This window comes from Rana temporaria, chromosome 7 (genome assembly GCF_905171775.1).
Source record: "Rana temporaria chromosome 7, aRanTem1.1, whole genome shotgun sequence".
Lineage (NCBI taxonomy): Eukaryota > Metazoa > Chordata > Amphibia > Anura > Ranidae > Rana > Rana temporaria.
In genome coordinates, this window is record NC_053495.1 from 200,371,216 (window position 1) to 200,386,568 (window position 15,353).

Below are 15,353 nucleotides of genomic sequence, written 5' to 3' on the forward strand. Positions count from 1 at the left end.
GCGAGAATGACTTATTACAATGTATATACAATTAATTACAGCATCATACTATCATCACTTCTGGGTTGTTTTACAGTTTCAATTAGCAAGAAAAAAAAAATTGATTAATTCCGCAAATCAGATTTAACCACTTAAGGACCGCCTCCTGCACATTTACATCGGCAGAATGGCACGGCTGGGCACAAGCACGTACAGGTACATCCTGTGCTAGTGCCCAGCGCGGACCCGATCGCCGCTGGAGTCCCGCGATCGGTCCCCGGAGCTGAAGAACGGGGAGAGCCGCGTGTAAACACAGCTTCCCCGTTCTTCACTGTGGCGGCGTCATCGATCGTGCGATCCCTTTTATAGGGATACACAATCGATGACGTCACACCTACAGCCAGAAACACATATTAGGTCATACATAACCCCTTCAGCGCCCCCTTGTGGTTAACTCCCAAACGGCAATTATCATTTTCACAGTAAACAATGCATTTTAAATGCTTTTTTTGCTGCGAAAATTACAATGTTCCCAAAAATGTGTCAAAATTGTCCGAAGTGTCCGCCATAATGTCGCAGTCAAGAAAAAAATCGCTGATCGCCGCCATCAGTAGTAAAACAAAAATAATTAATAACAATGCAATAAAAATATCCCCTATTTTTTAAACACTATAAATTTTGCGCAAACCAACCGATAAACGCTTATTGCGATTTTTTTTTTTTTACCAAAAATATGTAGAAGAATACGTATCGGCCTAAACTGAGGAAAAACATTTTTTTTTATATATATTTTTGGGGGATATTTATTATAGCAACAAGTAAAAAATATAGAATTTTTTTCAAAATTGTCGCTCTATTTTTGTTTATACCGCAAAAAATAAAAACCGCAGAGGTGATCAAATACCACCAAAAGAAAGCTCTACTTGTGGGAAAAAATGGACGCCAATTTCGTTTGGGAGCCACGCCGCACGACCGCGCAATTGTCTGTTAAAGCGACGCAGTGCCGAATCGCAAAACCTGGCCGGGTCCTTTAGCTGCCTAAAGGTCCGGGTCTTAAGTGGTAGGTAGCAGTACAGGTAGGTTGACTACTAAGGATGAGCACAGGTTTGGTCCAAAGTTGGATTCTGAATGAACCCAGAAGAAAGCCATCACTCCTGCCCACTGAGCTCTGACCAAACCCAACCTCATCCCTACTGACTACCCTGCTCACTTCAAGTGAACCCACAACTTACACTTTTTAAAAGTAAAATTCCTGCCCAAAGTGGTTCTTACCGTTTTAGAGGGCGATCTTCTCCACCACTTCCGGGTATGGGCTGCGGGACTGGGCGTTCCTACTTGATTGACAGGCATCCGACGGTCGCATACAGCGCGTCACGATTTTCCCGAAAGTAGCCAAACGTCGGTGCGCAGGCGCCGTATAGAGCCACACCGACGTTCGGCTTCTTTCGGCTACTCGTGACGCGATGTATGCGACCGTCGGAAGCCTGTCAATCAAATAGGAATGCCCAGTCCCGAAGACCATACCCGGAAGCGGCGGAGAAGATCGCTCTCTAAAACGGTAAGTACAGCTTCGATTTAAAAAAAACTACCCGATTCCCCTAGACAAAATGAGCATCAATCTAAGGTTAAAAAAAAAATTTCGGGTGAACTCCCGCTTTAATATGCCGATCCCAACAACAACCAGCGGCTCCTGAGGGGGTAGCGCTACACCTCAAACTAAAAAAATATAAAAAACACAGGGGTGACCGAGCTTCTCTACAAGCGAGCCCGTCTAAAAGCCGCATTATCACCCAGTGACAGGAAACGCTCTTGCTCGCAGAATCACCAGCTAAAATAAAAAAGACAAAAAGTGCAGAAAGATTCTCAGCCTTCACTGAGGGCAATGTAAATCCCGCTGTCACTTTACACTGTCCACACTCTGCTTTTACCAAGAAAGGAAAACACAGACTTATCTAGAGAACTGACATATAGATCCTAGCAATGCCATACAGATAAAGAGAGAGGCACCGCTGGGGGACGGACTGACGTTTCTCTGAAATACACCACCAAATAACATTGGCCCAGATTCAGGTAGAATGGAGCAATATTTGCGTGGGCAAAGAGCAAAGATTTTTCTCTGCGCCCACGCAAATATTTCGATTTGCCCAGCGATTCACGGAGCAGTAGCTCCGTAAATTGCGCGGGCGATATGCTAAACAGCCGGGCGTAAGGCTGCCTAATGTAAATGATCCCGCCGGGGGCGGGAATCATTTAAATTAGGCGCGCTCCCACGCCGAGCGAACAGCGCATGCTCCGTCGGGAAACTTTCCCGACGTGCATTGCGGCAAATGACGTCACAAGGACGTCATTTGCTTCTAAGTGAACGTGAATGGCGTCCAGCGCCATTCACGAATCACTTACGTAAACAACGTGAAATTCAAATTTCACGAGCGGGAAGTGCAGCTATACTTTAGCATAGGTTGCCCCTGCTATAGCAGGAGCAACCTTGCGCTAAAGTCGCCGTACGGAAACTCTGTACCTTGCGTGCGCAGGGCCCGCGCAACTTTTGTGAATCGGTGGTAGTATGCAATTTGCATACTATACGCCGATCACAATGGCCGCGCCCCCTAGCGGCCAACGCAAGAATGCAGCCTGGGATGTGAAGGCATAAGGAGGCTTATGTCTGTCAGATCCTAGGCTGCATTCGGTGTAACGAGGTTCCTGAATCAGGAGCACTCGTTACACCGGAGCAAGTAAGCACTTGCGCCGCGCAACCTATGGTTGCGCGGGCGCAAGTGCTTCTTGAATCTGGGCCCCTGTGTATAGTCGTGGTGGGGACATCAGAACGCAAGCTCCTCTGGTGCAGAGACTGGTGAGATCAGGGCCGCCAACAGTTTCAGGCATGGCAAGCCCCATGAGAAATGGGGGGCTGCCGTGAATTGAGATGCGGGGGGAGGGTTGCCTGGGCCCCTTACAAATAAAAAAATATATAAAAAAAGGGGGATGGCCATCCGGGGCCCTGGGGACCTCTGGGCCCTTTATTAAAACTAAAAGAAATATATATATATATATATATATATATATATATATATATATATATATATACATAAAAAACATTTTATATATTTTTTTACTAAAAGGGGGTTGCCATCTGGGCTCCTGGGGACCTCTGAGCCCTTTATAAAAAAAAAAAAAAAAAAATATATATATAAAAAATAAATAATAAATAAACATTTTATAAAAAAAAAAGGGGGTTGCCATCTGGGCCCCTGGGGATCTCTGAACCCTTTATTAAAAAAAAAAATATATATATATATATATATATATATAAAAAAAAAAAAAAAAAAAAAAACATTTTATAAAAAAAAAAAAAAAAATAAAAAAAAAAAGGGGGTTGCCATCTGGGGCCCTGGGGACCTCCGGGCCCCTTACAAAAAAAAAGGGGGTTGCCATCCGGGCCCCTTACAGGTGTACTGCCTGTACCCCCCTGATGTCGGCCCTGGGTGAGATTGGCTCAATGCACTTTGTACAGCACTTGGCATATGTCAGAGCCATCTCAATATATAATAACATTGGGCTAGATTCATGTAGATGCGCCAAGTATTACGGCGGCGCAGCGTATCGTATTTACGCTGCGCCGCCGTACGTTTGAGAGGCTGTATTCACAAAGCACTTGCCTCCTAACTTACGGCGGCGTAGCGTAAATGGGGCCGGCGTAAGCGCGCGTCATTCAAATGATGATGGGGGGGGGGTGTTTTATTTAAATGAAGGTTGACCCCGCGTATTTTACGTTTTTTAAGAACGGCGCATGCAGTGCGCATGCTCGAAATTCCGACGCAAATCGTCATTGCTTTCGACGTGAACGTAAATTACGTCCAGCCCTATTCGCGAACGACTTACGCAAAAGACGTAATAAATTCACATTTCGAAGCGGGAACGACGTCCATACTTAACATTGGCTGCGCCACCTAATAGCAGGAGCAACCTTACGTCGAAAAAGCCTAATGTAAACGACGTAAAAAAATTGCGCCGGGCGTACGTACGTTTGTGAATCGGCGTATCTAGGTCATTTGCATATTCTGCGCCGAAAACAACGGAAGCGCCCCTAGCGGCCAGCGTAATGTTGCAGACAATTATACGCCGCCGTATTCAAGTTACGGATTAAGCCTATTTTTTTAACGTATCTGCCTTTGAGAATCGGCGTACAGATACGACGGCGCAGATTTGAAATTACGGCGGCGTATCTGGAGATACGCCGCCGTAACAGTTACCTGAATCTAGCCCATTGTGTATAGTTGCGGTGGAGTGTAAGCTCTTCTGGTTTGAATTGACTCTGCTTTATTCAGATGGCTAGTATAAAACCGTCAATTACAACTTGCATAGGTCCAATTACTGTAACCTTTAAAGGAACATAAAAAAAAGGGGGGGGGGGGACAGAAATTTGGGGAGGTGGCGGTTCCGTCTTTTCCTGCGCAGCTCTCATTTCTGCTAATCAGTCACTGGATTCTAAGGTGTAAACAATGAGCTCATTTCCTTTGCCTAACAAGACATCTGCTCGGGGTCTTTACTCAAGGCGAACGCGGCGATCTCAGCGAAGAAATATGCCGCTATATATGGGGAAAGCGTGTTATTCTTGCGATGTGCCGGGCCACTGAAAAGAGTGCGTCTCCTAAGACGCTGTTCATTTTACAGACTTCCACCTGGAACATGACATTAGCAATAATAAACATATGTAAAAATACACATATGAGTGCCGGCCTGGGCTGCCGTACTCAATGAAGGGTGGAAAGGGAAATGACATCATATTTTCTTTTTCCATTAGTGGTGTAAAACGTGTTCTTTCACTACGTTTTGTGATGTACCTGAACATTCAGATACCACCACTAGCCATACATCTGTACACAAATATCTGAGCACCTAGGGCCGTTTGAAGGAATTTGGGGGCCCCAAGCAAGAAGCGGAGGACGGGGTGTTGCTGAGTTTTAAGTAGAGAAGCGGGGGGGGGCAGCTGCCGCCGAACACCGAGATGTACTTCTTCTGTCATTGCTTGCAAGTTGATAAGCGGGGGGGGGGGCCTAGGGGCGCTGTGCAACCGGGTATTACTTCTTATGATAAGCGCACGGGGGGGGGGGGGGTTGGGTGGTGCGTGCTGCCGCCGCCGAATGTCAGGTAGTACTTCTTCTGATAAGCGTCCCTCCCCCATGTTCTTTTTTACCCCCCCTCCATACCGCACGCCAGGAGATTCAGTTTGTTGTTCCCGGACTAAAAGGAAGTGAGCACTGAGTGTGTGCACTTCCTGTCAGTCCAGCCGGGAACAGGACACTGAATCTCCTGTACTGCGCGGTTACGGTACCCGGCCGGACTGCAGGAGGAACTAGGAGGAGCTCAGCCACGCTACAGACTGCAGCACTTATAGGAAGCGGCTGCGCAAGGGCTCGTCCTCCTGGGGCCCCTTGCCAGCTGGGGGCCCCAAGCAGTTGCTTGCTTTGCCTGTCTTGTTCCAACAGGCCTGCATGCGGTGTATACTATAAGCTTTGTGCATTGCTGAAGCTTGCAGAAGTTATTCACATATAACTGGACTTGTTCTGCAATAATGAAGATGTTTCTTAGCTTCTCCAAGCCACTTCTTCAGAAGCTACAAAACATCTTCAACATTACAGCAGGGCCCTCTTAATAGCATCATGGGCTCCTGGGCAAAGTAATGCACCGGGGGGCACCTATCAGCTTGCCCCAATTTACACACCTACTTTCAAGAAATAAAGTATAAATCGTTGATAGAATTTAAAATATGATCATTATGCTCAGTATAGGTTCAAGGACGCTTCCCGGGACATGACCATATCCAGGCCCGGATTTCCCACAAGGCCACTGAGGCCAGGCCTTGGGGCGGCAGTGGCATGGAGTCCCCCGACGCCCGGAACATACAGTTAGGGCGGTAAGTTATGGGGGAATCCGCTCGCTCGTTAACAAGTGATTGCGGCAATGTCACCGAAATCACTTGTAAAATATGTGCTCCCGTCCGTCCTCCCCTCTCCCCCCCACCCCACATACCTCTCTCTGCTGGCTCTGTCTTCGGGACTCCGTCCTCCCCCGGCCACCGAGTCTGTCTCCTGTCCCTGCTGCCGATGTACACAGTGAGAGGGGAGAGCTGTGCTCTTCCCATCTCAGCTGTGACAGGGGTTCTAGCACCGTGCTAGGACTCCTGTTTTGGAGGTGACAGGGACCAATAAAGAGAACATGTCACCTCCAATTGCTATCACACAGGAAATTGTTTTCTCCTGTGTGATAGCAAAAAAGTTAAGTGAAAAAAATGGATAAAAAATAATTAATAAGAAATAATTAAATTAATAAAATAAAAAAGTAAAGAATAAAAAAAATTATAAGAAAATTATACAAAAATTTTAAAAAGTAAGCGACAAGCTACAAATAAATAAAAAAAGTGATAAAAAAGTAAAAAAACAAACAAAACATATTTGATCTAACCGTGCCGCACATTCTCCGTTGATTTGGGGGGGGGTCGGTTGGCGGGGAGGGGGTGCATTGTGGAACCTGGCCTTGGGGCGGCAGGGAGAGCAAATCCGGCCCTGACCATAACAGGACACTTTAGTAAAAAGCGTGACTGTCCCAGCAAATCCGGGACAATTGGCCCAGGAGGGCCCTTGCATTAAAGCGGGGTTCCCATTACATTTTTAATTTTTAAAAATATGTGCTGTCATCTCTCATTCTATTATTTTTGTAGTGTCACTTACTAAATGTATGAATAGATGAGAACCTTCACAAACATATTGGCAATCATTTTGTGGTGTATACATATAAAGAGGTTGTCTTTGGGAAATAGACATATAAGTTGCTGCCAGTATTGCTGCAGAGATTGAAGGGGGGAGGGGTCAGCCTGTCAGTGCTCAGACCATACGCCGCACACTGCATCAAATTGGCCTGCATAGCCGGTTGTCTCAAAAGGAATGCACAAGAAAGCCTGCAGTTTGCTGAAGACAAGAAGACTAAGGACATGGATTACTGGAACCATGTCCTGTGGTCTGATGAGAACAAGATACACTCATGTGGTGTCAGATGGTGTCAGGCGTGTGTGGCGGCAACCAGGTGAGGAGGACAAAGACAAGTGTGTCTTGCCTACAGACAAGCATGGTGGTGGGAGTGTCATGGTCTGGGGCTGCATGAGTGCTGCTGGCACTGGGGAGCTACAGATCATTGAGGGGACCATGAATGGCAACATGTACTGTGACATACTGAAGCAGAGCATGATCCCCTCCCTTCAGAGACTGGGTCGCAGGGCAGTATTCCAACATGATAACGACCCCAAACACACCTCTAAGAAGACCACTGGCTTTCTAAAGAAGCTGAAGGTAAAGGTGATGGACTGGCCAAGCATGTCTCCAGACCTAAACCCTATTGAGCCTCTGTGGGGGATCTTTAAACGGAAGGTGGAGGAGCGCAAGGTCTCTAACATCCACCAGCTCTGTGATGTCATCATGGAGGAGGGGAAGAGGACTCCAGTGGCAACCTGTGAAGCTCTGGTGAACTCCATGCCCAAGAGGGTTAAGGCAGTGCTGGAAAATAATGGTGGCCACACAAAATATTGACACTTTGGGCCCAATTTGGACATTTTCACTTAGGGGTGTACTCACTTTTGTTGCCAGCGGTTTAGACATTAATGGCTGTGTGTTGAGTTATTTTGAGGGGACAGCAAATTTACACTGGGGTAGATTCAGGTAGCAATTACGCCTGCGTATCCATAGATACGCAGCGTAATTGCTCAGTAGCGCCGGAGTATCGCCGGAGTATCGACTTTCCTGATTCAGAAAGCTAGATACGCCGGCTTAAGCCTAATTAAAAACGAATGGCATAAGGCTCTTATGCCTTCGTATCTTAGGCTGCAATCTTGCGCTTCCGTCGTAAGGCTGCTCCTGCTATTAGGAGGCGCAGCCAATGCTAAGTATGGACGTCGTTCCCGCGTCGCGTTTTTCGAAATTTGCGTCGTTTGCGTAAGTGGATCGTGAATGGCGCTGGACGCCATTTACGTCCCCGTCGAAGCAAATGACGTCCTTGCGACATCATTTACCACAATGCACGTCGGGAAAGTTTCCCGACGGAGCATGCGCACTACGTTCGGCGCGGGAACGCGCCTAATTTAAATGATCCACGGCCCCTACGGGATCATTTACATTACGCGCGCTTACGCCGGCCTTTTTTACAAAGCGCCTCTGCAAATTACGGAGCAAATGCTTTGTGAATGAAGCGTAGCGAAAATAATTTACGGAGGCGTAGCGTAAAAACGAAACGCTGCGCCGCCGCAACAGTGCGCGCCCCTACCTGAATCTACCCCACTGTTATACAAGCTGTACACTCACTACACAACATTGTAGCAAAGTGTCATTTCTTCAGGGTTGTCACATAAAAAGAGAGAATAAAATATTGACAAAATGTGACTGAGGGGTGTACTCACTTTTGTGAGATACTGAATATCAAATTGCATTTTTTTTTTTCATTTTTTTTGTTCAAATCAAACATGAATAACTGAATTGTTATGGACAACATTACTATCTTCCATCACAGTGTGTTTGATCTAAATTTCTAAATTAATTATTCAGATCTTTATTGAAATCTGCATAAAATCCTCATATAGGTTTTTAGATGTATGGGAGGAACAGGGCAACTAAAAATAGTGAGCTCTGCGTGTTCCAAAAGGACGTAATGAATATTAATAAAAATGTGTTTTCAGAATCCAACTGTGGTTGAATATATTTATGAAAGTTCTGTTAAAATGAATGGATTAACTAAGAAAAATATATATTTCTTTAAATATACTAATCACAGGAAATGTCACATGTAAATCATTACCGAACCGAGTGAGGCCCGTGATCCTGCAGCAGATTGATGACATCAACTCAGTTGAGGCAAAGTCACTTGTCTGGAGCTCAGGGATTGCTTTTTAAATGATGAAAGTTACAGCACCTTTAACCACTTAAGACCCGGACCTTTAGGCAGCTAAAGGACCTGGCCAGTTTTTGCGATTCGGCACTGCGTCGCTTTAACTGACAATTGCGCGGTCGTGCGACGTGGCTCCCAAACAAAATTGGCGTCCTTTTTTTCCCACAAATGAAGCTTTCTTTTGGTGGTATTTGATCACCTCTGCGTTTTTTATTTTTTGCGCTATAAACAAAAATAGAGCGACAATTTTGAAAAAAATTCAATATTTTTTATTTTTTGCTATAATAAATATCCCCAAAAAATATATAAAAAAAATTTTTTTTTCCCTCAGTTTAGGCCGATACGTATTCTTCTACCTATTTTTGGTAAAAAAATCACAATAAGCGTTTATCGATTGGTTTGCGCAAAATTTATAGCGTTTACAAAATAGGGGATTGTTTTATTGCATTTTTATTAATTTTTTTTTTTTTTTACTACTAATGGCGGCGATCAGCGTTTTTTTTCGTGACTGCGACATTATGGCGGACACTTTGGACAATTTTGACACATTTTTGGGACCATTGTCATTTTCACAGCAAAAAATGCATTAAAAATTAATGTGAAAATGACAATTGCAGTTTGGGAGTTAACCACAGGGGGCGCTGTAGGAGTTAGGGTTCACCTAGTGTGTATTTACAACTGTAGGGGGGTGTGGCTGTAGATCTGACATCATTGATCGAGTCTCCCTATAAAAGGGATCACTCAATCGATGCAGCCGCCACAGTGAAGCACGTGGAAGCCGTGTTTACATACGGCTCTCCCCGTTCTTCAGCTCCGGGGAGTGATCGCGACGGAGCGGCTATAAACAAATAGCTGCGCCGTCGTCCCGGATCGCTCCCCGAGGTAAGCCGCCCCCCGGACGCAGCGGAGGGGGTCCCGATCGGACCCCCGACCCGCTAGAAGGCAGGGACGTATATATACGCCCATCTGCCTGTACGTGCCATTCTGTGGATGTAAATAGGCGTGCGGCGGGCGTTAAGTGGTTAACCATCGGTTAAAAAAAAGCCAACTTGCTTTAAATTTAACTGATGGATTCCTAACCGATCGTTAGTAGGCACAACCATCGGTTAAAAATCCACGCATGCTCAGAATCAAGTCGACGCATGCTTGGAAGTATTGAACTTTGTTTTTTTTAGCACGTCATTGTGTTTTACGTCACCGCGTTCTGACACGTTTGGTTATTTAACCGATGGTGTGTGGGCGCAACGGACCATCAGTCAGCTTCATCGGTTAACCTATGACAACGGTCCTTCAGACGGATGGACTGATCGTGTGTACGAGGCTTTACTGTGAAGAAACCTTTCCATATTTGAAGATAAAATCGCTTTTCCTTTAGACATAAAGAGTGCTCCCTTGTCCTCAGTGATGACCGTAAAGTGAATAACTCAACACCAAGTTCACTATATGGACCCCTTATATATTTGTACATGTTGATCATATCCCCCCTTATTCTCCTCTTCTCCAGAGAGAATAAATTCAGTTCCTCTAATCTTTCCTCATAGCTGAGCTCCTCCATTCCTCTTATCAGTTTGGTTGCCCTTCTCTGCACTTTCTCCAGTTCCCTGATATCCTTTTTGAGAACTGGGGCCCAAAACTGAACTGCATATTCCAGATGAGTGAGTGTGAGTGAGTAACTTGTATATCGCAGCAAATTCGAACTTAATCGCCTCAAGGCGCTTGGAATCCAGTTTTGCACTGGTCTTTCAGAAGAGGTGGGTCTTTAGTTTTTTCCTAAATGCCCGATGGTTTTCCTCTAAGTGGATGGTGGTGGGTAGAGCATTCCAGAGCCGTGGTCCTTGGACCGAAAATCTATGTTCTCCCTTCGATTTGTAAAATGAGGTCTTACTAATGATTTGTACAGGGGGGCAAAATGATATCTCTCTCTGGAGTCCATACCTCTCTTATACAAGAAAGGACTTTGCTCGCTTTGGAAACCGCAGCTTGGCATTGCATGTTATTATTGAGCTTATGATCTACCAAAACCCCCAGATCCTTCTCCACTACGGGTCCCACCAGTTGTACTCCCCCTAGTATGTATGATGCATGCGTATTCATAGCCCCCCAAGTGCATAACTTTACATTTATCAACATTAAACCTCATCTGTTACATAGTCGCCCCAATTAGACAGAGCATCGAGGTCGGCTTGTAAATTGGAGACATCCTGTAAGGACGTTATTCCACTGCATAGCTTGGTGTCATCTGCAAAGACCGAAATTTTACTTTTTCCCAGACCCAATATCATTTATAAAGATATTAAAGACCTGCTATAGAGAGTACCATGATCCTCTTCATGTTAGACAGTCAAATAAAAACTAGCAAAAAACTTACCAATCATTGCATGCATATTTGGTACCAGTTCTTTTAAACATGGTCTCCAGACGTTCCTTTACTGAAAGTTCAAATTTTAATAAACTCCAATCTCTTGCTGTTTACCATCATTGTGTTTTGGGACTCTCCCTTTGCTGTGTATTCTGAGGACAACACTAACAGCAAACCAGTGCAGTCCCAAACATGCCATGAAATCACCATGTTTCAAATGAGCCTTTGGAAATTGCACTACCATAACCTAAATTCTGATCAGCTTTTTCTACCGCTGAAAAAAAAAAATAGATTGAAAATTTCCAAAAAAAAGAAAAATAGACCATGAAAACATTCACACAGTCTACTATGTAAGGTCAGATCTCTCACGCCAAATCATGGGCAATGGGACACTGGCCAATCCCTGTTCAAACCACATAACACTGGGACGCGCCTTCACCATTCTCTTCAAATGAAGTGTAAGCGTGTTGGTGGGAGGCAGCAGTCCCTAAGTGATCACAGAAGATTTCCCACTCTTGTTGCTCTCTCTGCTGGCAATAACAAGCACTTATTAGCTTTTTATGGCCATTCTAAAATTTTCAACCTCACGAATTACCTTTTCTCATATTCTGGTCAACCACAGATAATCATCTATATCACAAGCCAATTCACAAGTCAAAGGAGCCTCTAATCAACATGAGCACATATGCTTGGCCATGCAAAATGTTCCAAGCTGGCCAACAGACTTAAGCCCATGATGTGGGGCTACTAAACAATGGCAGATGTTTCAATGAGATTAGTGGACAGTAAGCCCCAAGAACTGTCTGGAATGTTCTCCTTAACTCCAATCAACATATGGATGCGGAGGTGAAAATTTTGTCAAATTTCCTCAAAAGAAAAGGAGAATTATAGAGATTTTGTTGTTCATAGGGTTTCCACCATCTGCAATAATGAGCACATTAGATGTTAGGAATACTTGTCAAGTCCTCCTGGTAACTGTACCTGAATATCACGCAGTCCTTGCAAGCACATCCAAAAGAAATTCTACAGCCCTGTACACACGCTCCCGAGGGGAAAGCCGAGAACCCGGCAGGAAAACTGCCATGGAGCTTTGGCCGGGAATCCCGGCTGTGTGTATGCTCCATTGGCACTGCCAATGTTTCCCCTAGGAAGTAGATCTAGCGGGGAAAAAAACGTTGGGAATCCCGATGGGAAAATAGAGAGCAGGTTCTCTATTTTCCCGCCCGGTTTCCTGGCTGTTTTCCTAATAGGAAAACTGAGAGGAAGCATACACACGTCCGGTTTTCCCGTCCAAAAGCTCTCCTGGCAATTTTCCTGTCGGGAAAACCGGTTGTGTGTAAAAAGCTTAAATGTCTTCCACTTCTTCTGAAACTTTGGATAGCATAAGATGACCAATATGTGGGTTGCATTCTATTTTACTCGTTCGGATGAGAAGCACACTTACATACACACCCATTGTTGGAACTGCCATCCATTCAAGATCATACATTGCAACAAAGAACCGTCGGAAACCTTTTTACCTGTAATGGCATTGCAATGCTTTTGAAAATAACATAAACATGAGGAAACAAAATAGCAAGAGCAGTGAAATAACCACAATCATATTTTTATATGAACAAACCATACCCAATAATAATTAATTAAATATCAGGAAACAAAGTTAAAACTCAGTCAGTACAAATATGAGGAACACAAGGTGGTGCTTACTCACAAGGTTGATTTCACTAAGAACAAAATGGAGATTGGAAGCACAGATCATGTACAAAACAAAGGATTGAATTCTAGGCACCTACTTAAATCTACATCTGAGGACGCTAACACAGCGTAAACCTTGTCAAAATTAGGTGGGGGAGGGGGGCTCCTCAGATAAGGCCTCACCTCTGGGTCCTGTAATGACAGGTCGATGATGCTGTGTAAACGCCGTTCCAAGGGAAGAGGTCTGCGAAGGAGAAGGACTGCTGAAACCAGACTTCTCTGACTTCTTTAAGGTAGTAGGCGATGGCATTCCTGGCAAGAATGATTGATAAGTGCAATTTAATAATGCTAAGTCATGGAACCACAGCCTATGCATTGTGAACGTGGCTGTCGAAGCAAGATCCATTCAGCGATACTCAACCTTATGCGTCACCCTCACCAAACATGGCTGATCTGTGCCCTCTTTAAACATGGCCAACCCATGTCCAACCCGTGTGCTACAAACATAGATGACCTGTGCCCTCAACAAACATGTCTGACAAGTATTCTCTAGACTGGAAAACTCAATCCTTTCTGAGCTGTCTGATCTCCTCAAAACCCAAAGAGACCATTATCATGGCTGACATTTACACAGGTTCGATGGCAAAGATAAAGGGTCTTTCTAACAACTTGGGCCACTGTGAAGATAACAAGATGGGCCATGTTGAATAGGGTTCCTAAATTCATTTTGATATACCAAATTTTTATATTGCACTGTTCTAATTACCTTATTAATTATAACTATACACTTGCTATTTCTAGGACATAAAAACACATTTTGGTTTGCCATAATTTGACCTTGAAGGCCATCTGAAGATTGTGATTATAGTTGAGGAATGTGTTTTAAAAGAGCAAAGGTTGAGTATCACTAAGTAGGCCTTTGAGGGGGAAAAAAAGAAAAAAAAGACAACAAAATATTAGAAGCAAGGATTATTAGTACATTAGCAGAAGGTCAATTGTCAGTTTGTATGGCGAGGAAGATGATAGTAAAGAAAAGAAGGTTTTGTGTTTACACTGTGATGAAACTAATCATTTTCTGATGTTCTTGTGTTTCAATAAATGTCCTTGCAAATGCATGAGCTAAGAATATAATATAATATAATATATATATATATATATATATATATATATATATATTATACACACACACACACACAGTATATATATACAGTATGCCTACACACCATTGGTTCAAAAACCGATCGAGCCCAACGCGGTGACGTAAAACACAACGACGTTCTGAGAAAAATGAAGTTCAATGCTTCCAAGCATGTGTCGACTTGATTCTGAGCATGCCCGGGTTTAGAACCGATGCTTTTGCGTACTAACCATCGGTTTTGACCTATCGGTTACCAGTCCATCAGTTCAATCTTAAAGCAAGTTCTAAATTTCTGAACCGAAGGATAACAGACTGATGGGGCCCACACACAGGGACGATCCTCACTATAGGCTCACTATGCAAGCCGCTTAGGGCCCCGCAAAGCCGCGAAGGGCCCCCCAAAGTACTAGAGGCCCCGCCTGGTGAGAAGTCATTTTCGCCCCCTCACCCTGCTTCTAAACTCGCTGGCTGAGTAATTTCCGACAGCAGAACACCCCCTCCCCCCGCTTCTCAACTTTCTTTAATGTGACATGTCACTGTCGTCAGGGCCCCCCCGCTTCTCATTTTTAATGTGCCATGTCATTTTGCTTAGGGCCCCAGGGAGGTCAGGATCGGCACTGCCCACACACGGTCGGTTTGGACCGATGAAACTGAACTTCAGTCCGTTTTCATCAGTTTGGACTGATCGTGTGTACAGGGCCTTAGGCATTATATTGCATATCACTCCTTGCAAAAAAACTTATTATTTGACCTAAACATATGTCTATGATGTACTTGTAGTTGTAGCTATTCTTCTGCCATGTGAAACCTTTCCGTACACAGGAAACCAACGTTTGCCTGTTTGCCCGTCGCTTATCAGTGGTATATTTAGAAAGTGTGTGCTTGATAAGACCATACGAACTGACAATCAACAGACACAAGTAGACGGCTCAATATAAAGGCTGGAGGTGGGAGAAGGAGATTCAGTGTTAGCAAATGCAGAGCGGTTAGTCACATTCAAGGAAAATCATGGTGCAGTCTGGCATGTTGCATTGGCAGGACAATGTTCCGGTTAGTGATAACCATAAAATAACTCTATAACGTGTTAATACGGTGAGGAGCGCAATCCGCATGCAGATAAACATTCTGACATTCATATGACTTCATAAACAGCAGCAAAGTATCATATAATTCTACTGATGCCACTTTTAATGTTTTTTTTTTGTATTATTATTTTAAATTTTTTTAATTTTCCCAGGTTGTAATGCTTCCTTG

At 44.3% G+C, this 15,353-nt stretch overlaps 1 protein-coding gene across 7 annotated transcripts in view; it reads right to left on the reverse strand.

The window, feature by feature from the left end:
* The window catches only part of NFIA (nuclear factor I A), a 455,247-nt gene that overhangs the window by 83,438 nt on the left and 356,456 nt on the right, over positions 1-15,353 (reverse strand). For 6 of the 7 annotated variants that reach the window (XM_040360816.1, XM_040360813.1, XM_040360812.1 and 3 more), the window contains exon 7: positions 13,145-13,273. The exons of the other annotated variant lie outside the window; for it this stretch is intronic. In XM_040360816.1, coding sequence (XP_040216750.1) covers positions 13,145-13,273 — 129 coding nt within the window. The remainder of the gene's footprint in view (positions 1-13,144; positions 13,274-15,353) is intronic. 7 annotated transcript variants of the gene reach the window in all.